Source organism: Colletotrichum fructicola (assembly GCF_000319635.2).
Source record: "Colletotrichum fructicola Nara gc5 chromosome Unknown KSG_Nara_v1_contig01, whole genome shotgun sequence".
Taxonomy (NCBI): Eukaryota; Fungi; Ascomycota; class Sordariomycetes; order Glomerellales; family Glomerellaceae; genus Colletotrichum; species Colletotrichum fructicola.
Genome location: NW_027094051.1, coordinates 5,727,554 through 5,741,504, shown reverse-complemented (window position 1 = coordinate 5,741,504; position 13,951 = coordinate 5,727,554). Strand labels below are relative to the sequence as shown.

The following is a 13,951-nucleotide window of genomic DNA, read 5'->3' as shown; positions in this document are numbered from 1 at the left end:
TGCAGTGACTTTAATTTTCTTACCATTTAGATATCATCCGCGCGGTGCCGCCAGAACACCGCCCGCCGGAAGTAGATACGAGTTCTCAGATATGTTCATGACATTTTCTCTTCCTTCTTTCCTACCCAACACCACGCCATGCTCTTCCCCTGCTCCAACACCCACGCGCCCGCTCACATGGGCATGCTCCTCACCTCCTCCATCGTCCAATACCGCCTCATATTCTCCGCGCCCAGCGTCTTGACCTCCTGGTCCAGGTGCGTCCACAGCACCTCGCCCCAGCTGTCCATCTTCTCCCGCAGCACGCTCAGCTCCAGCTCCGTCTCGCGCGCGCGGCACGCCTTCAAGTAGGCCTCGAACTGGTCCATGCCCTTGTGGATCGCCCGGTGCTGCTGCAGCAGCGCGTCCGCGTTGCGCCCCGCGCGGAACTCGGGCATGCGCCGCGCCAGCATCGGGAACACGAAGCGCTCCTCGATCCCGTGGTGCGCCGTCAGGTGCTGCGCGAACTGCAGCCCCGTGTCGATGAATTGTTTCAGGGACATGTTGCGCGGGCGCCGGCCCGAGGTCGCGGCGTCGTGGAGGATTGTCCATTGTGCGCGGAAGTGGTTGTGCTGGGTAGCGTTGTGGTCAGCGCATGTCTGTGACAGGACGAGGATGTGAAATGGTGGAGGGAAGAAAGTTGGTGATGGCGGGGGTCGACGGTGGCGGGGTACCACGAAGCTCCAAGCAAAGGCAATGGAAAGAATCCGTGCGGGTTTTCGTCTTTGACTTACAAAGTAATCCATCTTCTCCGCCATCTGGTTGTACACTCTAAACTCGGCCGGCGACAACGGGGGCAGCGCAGGCTCTGCCGGCGCGGCGGCGGGAGTCTCTTCGGCCTTTGGTGTAGTAGTAGAAGCCTCTTGGGGCTGTTGCTCCGCGGCGCTCGACGACATTGTGAAGTACGACTTGCGGATATCTGGAAACAACCTAGACAGCGGCCACAATTCGCGTAGGGCAGAGCAGAGTTGTCCGGGGTTGCTGTTGTAGCCAAGGTTGGGATGAACTATGCGACGAGTATTCGACAAAATCCTCTTGGACAGGGCAGCAGCCGCTTTCATGTCTTGTTAGAAAGGGAAAGTCTAAGAGAAAGAATGGCAACATAAGAAGAGACGCGCCCGCCTCCAACTTTTTAACAGCGACCCGAAGAAAGACGAACCCTTACCTTTGCCCCCAGTTCGCCCGCGCGGCGGGTACTAAGCTGTTTCCAGAAATGGTCGGTCCCTCTCGGACAACGAAGAGCAGCCTCCAGATCGGACAATTGTCACTGCTTTCGACCCTGGAGGGGAGGGGCTACCCAGGAAGTACACCGCGCGGGTGGTAAGACCCTAGACGCGCGGGCCAAAATGTGGCGTTGGGACGAATTGGAGCGGTCAGATTTGTCACTTTTAAGCCATGTTAAACAATGACAATCTCAGCTTCTAAGATCCAATATCTAAACGTCAAAATACAGCGATTCTATCTATCTGTTAGCCCTCGCGCTGTCCAAAAATCCAGCCTCTCCCTCCTCTCTCTTTCCTTTCCTGCTCCATCCAAGTCTAGAAATTTTCTAATGCGCCTCGCTTGGTTGGTCAGTTCAAAGTCATCTTCTTACTCAGCTCTTTCAAAGCCGGGCGGGTGCGCCACACACCCACACACCCCCGTATCGCGCGCGACCTCGCTCTTGGGGATTTGGGGCGAGTGTGCCGCGCGCGCGGTACGGTGTGGCTGTCCGGCTTTTCTCCGCTCTGCTCCGCTCCGCACAGTCTTGGTGCCGGCGTTCAACGGACGAGAGGACCCTCGATGCTTTTGGCAGAATGCTTTGGTAAATGGCAGATCTGGATTACAGGCGGAAAAAGCCACGCGAAGCAGCACATCAGATTCCAAACATCACGAACGGAACCGTCACATAGTACATACGCACGTCACAGAAACACGGGTCATATACATCATGACTCTATCAGCTTCTATTCCCTGAAGCTACAAACACCTTACCAACCAGGACTCGTGATCTTTCTGAACCCCGCGGCCGGTAATTTTAATTAAAAGCAACCAACCGTAATGCAGATACAAGCGTGAGAGAGAAAAAGTTTCCCCGTTTCCCCATTTCTTCCCTTTAACCCCGGACCGCGGCACCCAACGCGCCGCCCGTGAACTGAGTACCGCCGGCCTGCCGTTGGGTGTTGCCGCCCGTCCTCGGGCCGCCGCCGCCTCCTCTCCGCGCGCCACCCCTGCCGCCGCCGCGACCTCCGCGTCCGCCCTGTCTCTCGAACGCGTTGGCCGAGCCCTGGGTGCGCTGCTCCAGTGTGCGCTCGTTGGTCTCGATGAGCGCGCTGGCCTTGTCCGACAGCGCGAGGGCCAGGCTCTGCAGGCGGCTGAGCTCGACGCCCTTGCGGAAGATGACGGTCGACGTGACCTGGTCCAGGGAGGCCGCGAGCTCCTCGTGGCTGATCATCTTGCTGACGACCGCGAGGACCTTGCTGGCGTCCAGCTCGAACATGTTGCTGAGCGTCTCGACCGCCAGGGTGTCGTAGAAGGGCGCGTACGTGAAGAGGTACGTCCGCAGACCCTCCTCCTGGATCTGCTTGGAGAGCATCGTCTTGATGTCCTCCGTGTTGGGCATGAGGTCCCAGATCTTGATGCTGTGGATGAAGTTGGTCGACTTCTTCCACTCGCCGGCCGCGAGAGCCTTGGAGGCCTGCATGACGTGATCTCTCGTGTTCTCGGGGGGTCCGGTGAAGATCTGGCGCTCGTGGTACTCGAGCATGCGGCGGTAGGTCTTGCTGATGACGCGCTTCTTGACGTCGGGGGAGGAGCCGGTCTGCGCCAGCAAGGGGATCTCGAGGAGCATGCTGCAGGTAAGGTAGACGCACTCGAGCAGCTCGAGGTTGATGTGCATGTGGAAGGGGAGCTGGCGCTGCTTCTCCAGCTTTTCTTGCTCTGGTGAGACTTGGTTGTATCTCTGCATCATGACGCCCTGAGCGAGGAGCTCCTTCTGGCGGCCACTGCCGCAGATCTCCTGCAGGGTGTTCTGGGCGTCGTAGACGAGACCCTTGCGGAAGGCGCAGAGACCGACCTGTACGAGAGTGCGGTTGTAGAGGATCTGGGAGGTGACGTCGAAGTTGGGGATGTTCTCCTGCAAGTGGGACATGAGCATCATGTCACGAGCCTTGTAGTACTCGTCATGCAGGGCCAGGAAGTAGATCTGGCACAGCATGGCGCGGGCACGGAGGATACCCTCGGCGTTGCTGAACAGGTAGTTGCAGAGAACGTTGACGAGGTTTCCTGCATCCTGGGACTGGGAGCGGGGGGTGATGGTGGACTCGACGGTGTCCTTGACCGTCTTCCAGCAGTTGTCCTCGAGGATCTTGACAACCTGGGCGGGCTGTAAAACTGGGTTAGTGAATGCAGGATGATGACTTATGCTTCCTGAACATACCTTGAAGTACACGTGCTCGAGGCGGCGAGTCACGATACGGTTAATGCTCTCCTGGGGAATATCGAGGTCGGCGTCCTTGCGGAGGTACTCGTAGTAGAGCTGACCGCGGAAGACGGTGTTGTAGAGGGCGCCCTCGTCGGTCAGGCGGTCAATGTATTCAGAGGTGTGGGGGTCGATGTTTTGGAGGGAGCGGGTGAGCTCGTCGTCCAGGCGCTCGACGTAGGAGACAATGGATCCAGGGACCTTGATGTACTTCTGGCCCTTCTCCAGGACAGGGGGCTTCTCGTCGTCATCCCACTCCTCGGCGTTCTCGACAACGACGTAGTCAGTGTTAGCCTCGAGAACGTTGATGAGCAGGGTCAGCTCCTTCTCAGCGGCCTTCCAGTGCTCGAGGGGCATGTAGGAAGCGCCACCAGCACCAAGGTCGAAACGTGTTGATACCAGGGTAAGGAGAACGCGGATCTGCTGGTAGGGGGTGTTGGCAATCTCGTAGAGCTTCTCCATGATCTTGATCTGCTCCTGTCTGTCGGTGTTCTTCTTTCCGCGGGTCTCCATGATGCTGCGGAGGTGCTTGAAGATGCTCTCGGGGGTGAACTGCAGGGTGCGACCGCCCTTTCCGACGGTGGCGAAGCCCTCGTCGTCGTCGCCGGCGGGGGCATCCTCGGGGGTATCGACGAAGCGGGCAGTCTTCTTGGCCTTGGGTGCGGGCTTCTCCTCCTCCTCCTCGGACTCCATGAAGCCATCGTTGTCGGCGCGGTAGGCATCGACCTGGGTTTGGAAGTCCTTGACGATCTTCTTGATCTTCTGCTTGACGGCGTTCAATCCACGGGCGGCGGTGGCGTTCATCTTCTTGGGGGTGACCTTCTGCTTGGCGACGGCCTCGTTCATGTAATCCTCCAACTCGGCAATCGTCTTGATGTAGATCTTGGGGGTCTTGCCGGCATCCTGCAGCTTTGTGACTTGGCGATTGAGCTTGTCGAACTCTGCATGGTCACGTTAGCACGTGTTCTCCGGCATCGCAAATTTCCCATCGCGTCTCACCTGTGGAAATGGAGGCCCAGTCGCCGTTCTTCTGGCCGTTCTCGATGAGCTTGATGGTGGCCTCGAGCTCCTCGATGCGCTTGTCCTTGGCACTCTTGACCTTTACGCGCTCCTCATCGTCGCTGTCTTCGCTTTCCGAGGAAGCATCACGCAAGAAACGGTTGGCGCCGGACTTTTGACCTCCCTCGCTGTCGTCGGAGTCGTCGGAGTCGTCATCGTCCTCCTCCTCCTCCTCATCAGAGTCCTCCTGGCCCTGCTCCTCCTCTTCCTCCTCCTCCTCGGAGTAGAGCTCCTCCTCGTCAGAGGAAGAGTCAGTGGAGCTGTCGTCTCCGCCGCGGAAAAAGCGAGACATGCTGGGCTATCGCTATCGGATCGTTCGTACGACGGGTTTGGTGATGCGACTGTAAGCGCGGGGGTGGACGGGAGGTTGTTGTCGTCGATGACTTGTCACGGCCTGGGTCAACCTCGAGAGGGGCTCAAATTGTGATAAAGAAATTTGAATTTTGGTGGGGGATTTTGGGGTTTAGCGAAAGACAGCTGGCAAGCCGGGTTGCAGCTGGCAGCGGGGTGTGGGCTACTTGCGGTGACTGCAAGGGTTGGTGCGAGCAGCGGTACACCACAACGCTGGCAGGTGGCAGTGTGATGACTCCACCTCAAAAAGTTTCAGGCTCCAAGCTTTCTTTTGGTGACTGTGTGCGCCGCCGCGACGGAGATACGAGTCTGCTGGATGAGTGCACCGTGGTGGAGGGGTGACTAAGCCTGCCAGTCACTCCTGCCTCGACTCACCACCCAGTTAAGAGTCAAGCCACCAGCCCACGCCACCTTCCAGGTTTAAACTGATGGCTCCACTAAACTGCCCGATACACCCCGCCGTTTCCATTTCCACCTGGCAGTTGCTTCCGCCGGACTTTAGTGTGGCCGTCGCCGCTGCAGGAGCTCGCGCTCTCACGTGAGGCAGCCACTCCCGAACAGGCTTAGCGCAATTATCTCTCTTCGCCCCGGGGGAGAGCTGCATACCCAAAAAATTCGCTGGCGCGGCGAGGTTCATTGTATTGATGAACTCATCAAACACCGCCTAATTTCAACACCATCGCGACACCGGTCATCGCTGTGAACTTTTGCGGGACCAGTCGATCAACTTTTCATCTGCAGGCAGCTTCGATCGGTTTCCGGAGTCGAGTACAACTGCTCTGCGACACCTGAAACGACTTTCGCGTCTTGACAGTCGCGACTGCGACTCCTCGACTTTGACGATATCACACCCACGCGAGACGAGTCTTATCATCGAGTCGAGATGTCATTCCCACCACCTCCTCCCCCCGGCTGGGGCCCTCCTCCACCGCCGCCTCCTCCGCCATCCTCATCGCTCCCTCCTCCTCCTGCCGCGCCAGCTCCCCCTCCGCCGGGTTATCGCCCCCCGACCGATCCCCAAATCGCGAAGTTCGCCCAGAAGAAGAAGGAATGGCTGCGGAATCAGCGCAACCGCTTCGGCGAGAAGCGTAAGGGCGGATTCGTCGAGACACAAAAGGCAGACATGCCGCCAGAGCATCTGCGCAAGATCGTCAAGGATATCGGCGATGTGTCGCAAAAGAAGTATACCAGCGACAAGCGCAGTTATCTGGGTGCCTTGAAGTTCATGCCGCATGCTGTCATGAAGCTGCTCGAGAACATGCCCATGCCTTGGGAGTCGGCGAGAGAAGTCAAGGTTCTGTACCATGTCAATGGATGCCTGACTCTTGTCAACGAGATCCCGAGAGTCATCGAGCCTGTCTTCTTCGCACAGTGGGCAATGATGTGGACCTTCATGAGGAAAGAAAAGGCCGACAGACAACTGTTCAAGCGCATGCGATTCCCTCCTTTTGACGACGAAGAGCCGCCCCTGTCGTGGTCCGAAAACATTGAGGATGTCGAGCCTCTCGAGCCGATTCAGATGGAACTCAACGAGGACGAAGACGCGGCCGTGTACGAATGGTTCTACGACCACCGCCCGCTTCTCGATACCCCCCACGTCAACGGGCCAAGCTACAGGTCATGGAACCTCAGCTTGCAACAGATGGCTACCCTGTTCAGACTGAGTCGACCTTTGATTTCGGACGTGGTGGACAAGAACTACTTCTATCTCTTTGATCGGAAGAGCTTCCTTACCGGAAAGGCGCTCAACGTCGCGCTTCCCGGTGGTCCGCGTTTCGAGCCTCTGTACAAGGATATCGACCCCAACGACGAGGACTTTGGAGAGTTCAACGCCATTGACCGAATCATCTTCAGAAACGCAATGCGAACAGAGTTCCGTGTGGCCTACCCGTACCTCTACAACTCGCTTCCTCGAAGCGTTCACTTGGCGTGGCACTCGCACCCTCAGGTTGTCTTTGAGCGATCCGATAACCCTGATCTCCCCGCCTTCCACTTCGATCGGAGGATTCATCCCATTTCTTCCCGAGCAGTCGCACCTAAGAACCTCACTGTGAGCCATGAGGATGAGATATTTGGTCCTGACAGCAACGAAGAGCCTGAGGACGAGGCTTTCGAGCTCCCCGCTGACCTCGAGCCTTTCCTTGATGAGGAGGACTTGTCCAATGAAGACACTGCTTCGGCTATTGAGCTGTGGTGGGCTCCTTTCCCCTTCGACCGCCGCTCAGGCAAGATGGTCCGCGCTCAAGATGTCCCTCTCATCAAGCAGTGGTACCTGGAACACCCTCCGTCCGACAAGCCTCCGGTCAAGGTCCGCGTATCTTACCAGAAGCTGCTCAAGAACTTTGTTCTCAATGAGCTTCACAAGAAGAAGCCCAAGGCGCAACAGAACCAGAATCTGATGCGTAACCTGAAGCAAACGAAATTTTTCCAGCAGACCACCATCGATTGGGTGGAAGCAGGTCTCCAGGTCTGCAGGCAAGGTTTCAACATGCTTAACCTCCTCATTCACCGCAAGAACCTTACCTACCTTCATCTCGACTACAACTTTAATCTGAAGCCTGTGAAGACCCTGACCACAAAGGAGCGAAAGAAGTCTCGTTTCGGAAACGCATTCCATCTCATGCGTGAAATCCTGCGCTTGACGAAGCTCATCGTCGATGCTCAGGTACAATACCGTCTGGGCAACATTGATGCCTTCCAGCTAGCTGATGGTATCCTGTATGCCTTCAACCACGTTGGTCAGTTGACTGGTATGTACCGTTACAAGTACAAGCTCATGCACCAGATTCGTTCGTGCAAGGACTTGAAGCACTTAATTTACTACCGCTTCAACTCCGCGCCCGTTGGCAAGGGTCCTGGTTGTGGTTTCTGGGCTCCCGCCTGGAGAGTCTGGCTTTTCTTCATGCGCGGTATCATTCCTCTTCTCGAGAGATGGTTGGGTAACTTGTTGTCCCGTCAATTCGAGGGACGTCACAGCAAGGGCGTTGCTAAGACGGTCACAAAGCAGCGTGTCGAGTCGCACTTCGATCTCGAGCTGCGTGCCTCCGTTATGGCCGATTTGATGGACATGATGCCTGAGGGTATCAAGCAGAACAAGGTCAACACTGTTCTCCAGCACTTGTCTGAGGCCTGGAGATGCTGGAAGAGTAACATCCCTTGGAAGGTGCCTGGCTTGCCCGCGCCCATCGAGAACATCATTCTCCGTTACGTCAAGGCCAAGGCTGACTGGTGGATTTCTGTTGCACACTACAACCGTGAGCGTATTCGCCGCGGTGCGACCGTCGATAAGACCGTCGCCAAGAAGAACGTCGGCCGTCTCACTCGACTCTGGCTGAAGGCTGAGCAAGAGAGACAGCACAACCACATGAAGGATGGCCCGTATGTCTCCAGTGAGGAGGCCGTTGCCATTTACACGACCACGGTTCACTGGCTGGAGTCTCGCAAGTTCTCTCCCATTCCTTTCCCCTCTGTATCATACAAGCACGACACCAAGATTCTCATCCTCGCTTTGGAGCGCTTGCGAGAGGCGTACTCAGTCAAGGGACGTCTCAACCAGAGCCAGCGTGAGGAACTGGCCCTTATCGAGCAGGCATACGACAGTCCTGGTACTACGCTGGAGCGAATCAAGCGTTTCCTGCTTACGCAGCGTGCCTTCAAGGAAGTTGGTATCGACATGAACGACAACTACAGCACCATCAATCCGGTTTACGATATCGAGCCTATCGAGAAGATCAGCGATGCCTACCTCGACCAGTACCTGTGGTACCAGGCCGATCAGCGCCACTTGTTTCCTGCCTGGATCAAGCCTTCCGACTCTGAGGTGCCGCCTCTTTTGACATACAAGTGGGCTCAGGGTATCAACAACCTGGACAAGGTTTGGGAAACTGAGAATGGAGAGTGCAACGTCATGATTGAGACAGAACTGTCCAAGGTCTACGAGAAGATTGAGCTGACCCTGCTCAACTCGCTGCTCCGTCTGATCATGGACCACAACTTGGCAGACTACATCACGGCCAAGAACAACGTCCAATTGACGTACAAGGACATGAACCACGTCAACAGCTACGGTATGATCCGTGGTCTGCAGTTCTCGGCGTTCGTGTTCCAGTACTACGGCCTTGTCCTCGACCTTCTCCTCCTCGGTCCCCAGCGCGCTAGTGAGATTGCCGGTCCGCCGCAAAGCCCCAACGACTTCCTTCAATTCCGTGACAAGGAGACTGAGACCAGGCACCCCATCCGTCTGTACACCCGTTACATTGACAAGATCTGGGTCTTCCTGCGTTTCACCGCTGATGAGTCTCGCGATCTCATTCAGCGATTCCTCACCGAACAGCCTGACCCCAACTTTGAGAACGTCATTGGGTACAAGAGCAAGAAATGCTGGCCGCGAGACTCTCGTATGCGTCTCATGAGACACGACGTTAACCTTGGCAGGGCCGTCTTCTGGGATCTCAAGAACCGCCTGCCCCGTTCCGTCACCACCATCGAATGGGACGACAGTTTCGCCAGCGTCTACAGTCGTGACAACCCGAACCTGCTGTTCTCAATGTGTGGTTTCGAAGTTCGCATTTTGCCCAAGTGCCGCAATCAGAATGACGACTTTTCAGTCAAGGACAGTGTGTGGTCTCTCGTGGACAACACCACCAAGGAGAGGACGGCGCACGCATTCCTTCAAGTCACGGAGGAAGACATCCAAAAGTTCAACAACCGCATTCGTCAGATTCTCATGTCTTCTGGCTCGACAACATTCACGAAGATTGCCAACAAGTGGAACACCGCTTTGATCGCGCTCTTCACCTACTACCGTGAGGCGGCTGTGTCCACCGTCACCCTGCTCGACACCATTGTCAAGTGCGAGACCAAGATCCAGACAAGAGTCAAGATTGGTCTGAACTCCAAGATGCCGTCGCGTTTCCCTCCGGCCGTGTTCTACACCCCCAAGGAACTCGGTGGTCTGGGTATGATCTCCGGCTCCCACATTTTGATTCCCGCCAGCGACAAGCGCTGGTCCAAGCAGACCGACACGGGCGTCACTCACTACCGCGCCGGTATGACGCACGACGAGGAAACGCTCATTCCCAACATCTTCCGTTACATCATCCCTTGGGAGGCCGAGTTCATCGACTCCCAGCGCGTCTGGACGGAGTACTCTCAGAAGCGCATGGAAGCCAACCAACAGAACCGTCGTCTCACCCTGGAGGATCTCGAGGACAGCTGGGACCGTGGTCTGCCGCGTATCAACACCCTCTTCCAGAAGGACCGCAGCACCCTCAGCTTCGACAAGGGATTCCGCGCCCGCGCCGAGTTCAAGATTTACCAGCTCATGAAGAACAACCCGTTCTGGTGGACCAGTCAGAGACACGACGGAAAGCTCTGGAACCTGAACGCTTACCGCACCGACGTTATCCAGGCCTTGGGTGGTGTTGAGACCATTCTCGAGCACACCCTCTTCAAGGCAACCGGATTTCCATCCTGGGAAGGCTTATTCTGGGAAAAGGCATCAGGATTCGAAGGCGCGTACTATTTCCCACTTTCAGAGCATCTTTCCCCTTGCTTTTGCGATTTTTCCTTGATTTTCTGGGGGTTTTTGAAGATGATGGTGGTGGCGGCGATCGGTTGTGATGTGCACGGACCATGCGGCCGAGTGGCCCGTGCGTCTGTGCCGGGCATGCGGTGCCTCCGTTGTTGCCGGTGTTGTCGTCGCCGTCGTCGTCCTCTGGCGTCGTCCTCTGGCGTCGTCCCCCGGCGTCGTCTCTGGAGCCATCCCCTGGTGCCATCTCCCGACGCCGTCGCTGTCTTCGGTCAATGTCATCGCTATCTTCGACGCCGGTCCGGGTCGTTGTCGTTGCCGTCGTCCCAGGCGTCCTCCGGCGTCGTTCTTCTCTTGCTCTCTTAAATCCGTGTCCATCACCTTTAAGAGCGTCGCTAACTTTTTTTTACAGAGTCCATGAAGTTCAAGAAGTTGACGAACGCCCAGCGATCCGGTTTGAACCAGATTCCCAACCGTCGCTTCACCCTCTGGTGGTCACCCACGATCAACAGAGCCAACGTCTACGTCGGTTTCCAGGTGCAACTTGATCTTACTGGTATCTTCCTCCACGGAAAGATTCCCACGCTCAAGATCTCCCTCATCCAGATCTTCCGTGCCCATTTGTGGCAAAAGATTCACGAGTCCGTTGTCATGGACTTGTGCCAGGTCTTTGACCAGGAACTTGAGTCGCTCGGTATCGAGACGGTTCAGAAGGAGACGATCCATCCCAGAAAGTCATACAAGATGAACAGCTCTTGCGCAGATATTCTGTTGTTCGCCAGCCACAAGTGGAACGTCACGCGGCCTTCCCTGCTGTTCGATACCAAGGATGTCATCGAGCCGACAACAACAAACAAGTTCTGGATCGATGTTCAGCTGAGATATGGTGACTACGACTCTCACGACATCGAGAGATACACGAGAGCCAAGTACCTTGACTACACCACCGACAGTGCTAGTATCTACCCCTCCGCCACTGGTCTCATGATTGGTATTGATCTGGCCTACAACCTGTACTCTGCCTACGGCATGTACTTCCCCGGTCTGAAGGTACTCATTCAGCAGGCCATGGCCAAGATCATGAAGGCCAACCCCGCTTTGTACGTCTTGAGAGAGCGTATTCGCAAGGGTCTGCAGCTGTACGCTTCTGAGAGCAACCAGGAGTTCCTAAATTCGCAGAACTACTCGGAGCTCTTCAGCAACCAGACGCAGCTCTTCATTGACGATACCAACGTGTACCGTGTTACCATTCACAAGACCTTCGAGGGTAATTTGACAACCAAGCCCATCAACGGTGCCATCTTCATCTTCAACCCCAGAACTGGTCAGTTGTTCCTGAAGATCATTCACACCAGTGTTTGGGCGGGTCAGAAGCGTTTGGGACAGTTGGCGAAGTGGAAGACGGCAGAAGAAGTGGCGGCCCTCATTCGTTCCCTGCCCGTCGAGGAGCAGCCCAAGCAGCTCATCGTCACCCGTAAGGGTCTGTTGGATCCTCTCGAAGTTCACTTGCTCGACTTCCCGAACATTTCCATCAGAGCCTCCGAGCTCCAACTGCCTTTCCAGGCTGCGATGAAGGTCGAGAAGCTAGGAGACATGATCCTTCGTGCTACCGAGCCGCAGATGGTGCTCTTCAACCTCTACGACGAGTGGCTCAAGAGTATCTCCTCGTACACCGCCTTCTCTCGTCTTATCCTCATTCTGCGTGCCCTGCACGTCAACCCTGATAAGACGAAGCTCATTCTGCGCCCGGACAAGACGGTCATCACCCAGGACCACCACATCTGGCCTACGCTGTCCGACGAGGACTGGATTAAGGTTGAAACCCAACTTCGTGATCTCATCCTCAACGACTACGGAAAGAAGAACAACGTGAACGTTTCTAGCTTGACTAGCAGTGAAGTCCGTGATATCATCCTCGGTATGGAGATTTCTGCGCCGTCAATGCAACGCCAGCAAGCCGCAGAGATCGAGAAGCAGCAGCAGGAACAGCAACAATTGACTGCCGTCACGACCAAGACTCAGAACGTGCACGGCGAGGAAATCATCGTCACTACGACATCGCAGTTCGAGCAGACTACCTTTGCGTCCAAGACGGAATGGCGCACCCGTGCAATTGCCACCTCAAACCTGCGCACCAAGGCAAACAACATTTACGTCTCGTCCGTTGATAACGACTTGGACGATGTCACCTACGTCATGCCCAACAACATCCTCAAGCGCTTCATCACCATCGCCGACCTCCGCGTCCAGGTTGCTGGATACCTCTACGGTACCCCCGCCCCTGACAACGACCAGGTTATGGAGATCAAGTGTATTGTCATGATTCCTCAGATTGGCGGTCTGCGCAACGTCCAATTACCCCAGCAGCTCCCTCAGTCCGACTTCCTCGACGGCATGAAGCCCCTCGGTGTCATTCACACAGCCTCAGGCTCCGAGCTCCCCTACATGTCCGCCGCCGACGTCACCGAGCACGCCCGTCTCATCGACGCCCACCCCGAATGGGACAAGAACAACACGGTCACCGTCAACGTTGCCTTCACTCCCGGCTCCGTTTCCCTCTCCGCCTGGGGTCTCAACCCGCAAGGCTACAAGTGGGGCGCCGAGAACAAGGACACGGGCAGCGATCAGCCGCAGGGCTTCACTACGACCATGGGCGAGAAGCGCAAGCTGCTCCTCAGTCCCCGCTTCCGCGGCTTCTTCCTTGTGCCCGAGAACGGCATGTGGAACTACAGCTTCATGGGCTCCGCCTTCGCCGGCATGGAGAAGAAGCCCATCCACGTCAAGCTCGACACCCCGCTGCCGTTCTACAGCGACCAGCACCGCCCCGTGCACTTCCACAGCTTTGCTGAGCTGGAGGACATCTGGGTCGACAGGCAAGATAACTTTGCCTAAGGTGGAGGCGAGCGAGACTTTTCTTTGCATTATTCATTTTCTTGTTCATTAAAGTTGACAAAAAGAAGACACGAAGGGGAAGGTGGCATGGGGGGTTTTACATGTTTTTGTATGATTAGTCTGGCATCTGGCGTTGAGAAAGGCAGCCCGTGGGGTTTTAATTAAATCCAAAGTGTACTTTTGTGAACTTAAGACATGCGTCCCAATATGAGTGATAATAAGTTTTGAGAAGTAGACTGTCTTTAGTAGCAGACCTAACATGGGTTTTTGACAATCCCGGCGTCTAGAGTACGCATTTGTCCGATACGACGGTGCCGGTGATCTAAGCTAATTTGTTGCTTCATAGAATTCCTCATCGCTCACTTTGTTGTCTCTTGTTGCGTTGATATTACACCTTGCGTGCCCTGGGGGTTCCTCTTGCCTCCGCTCTTCGCGCCTGGCATCCCCTAGCTTCCCTCGACGCTGTCGGTTCTCATCGTCTTGCAAATTCTTAGTTCCCAGTGCCGTCATCCTCGTCACCTTCTCCCCCGTTCGTCACTGCCGCTCCCTAAGCTTGATGGCCGAGAAGACAGGCTCGACAGGCAGGGCAGTCTGGACCTTTGGTACATGGTTTACTTCCC

General features: G+C 56.0%; 3 protein-coding genes across 3 annotated transcripts; 1 reads left to right on the top strand and 2 right to left on the bottom strand.

Moving 5' to 3' along the window:
• Positions 1-173: 173 nt before the first annotated feature.
• On the bottom strand, positions 174-935 carry CGGC5_v001605 (uncharacterized protein; the record flags this gene model as incomplete). Its single annotated transcript, XM_032026054.1, has 2 exons — positions 174-611; positions 774-935. The coding sequence occupies 2 exons, from the start codon at positions 933-935 to the stop codon at positions 174-176; spliced, it is 600 nt and encodes a 199-aa protein (XP_031877382.1).
• A 1,199-nt stretch (positions 936-2,134) lies between these two features.
• Positions 2,135-4,850, bottom strand: NIP1 (Eukaryotic translation initiation factor 3 subunit C; the record flags this gene model as incomplete). The annotated part of the gene is made up of 3 exons (XM_032026053.1): positions 2,135-3,403; positions 3,458-4,440; positions 4,499-4,850. 3 exons carry the CDS (start codon positions 4,848-4,850, stop codon positions 2,135-2,137), a joined length of 2,604 nt encoding a protein of 867 aa, XP_031877406.1.
• A 942-nt stretch (positions 4,851-5,792) lies between these two features.
• PRPF8 (Pre-mRNA-processing-splicing factor 8) lies at positions 5,793-13,331 on the top strand (the record flags this gene model as incomplete). The annotated part of the gene is made up of 2 exons (XM_066150857.1): positions 5,793-10,560; positions 10,852-13,331. 2 exons carry the CDS (start codon positions 5,793-5,795, stop codon positions 13,329-13,331), a joined length of 7,248 nt encoding a protein of 2,415 aa, XP_066009935.1.
• Between the last annotated feature and the right edge of the window lie 620 nt (positions 13,332-13,951).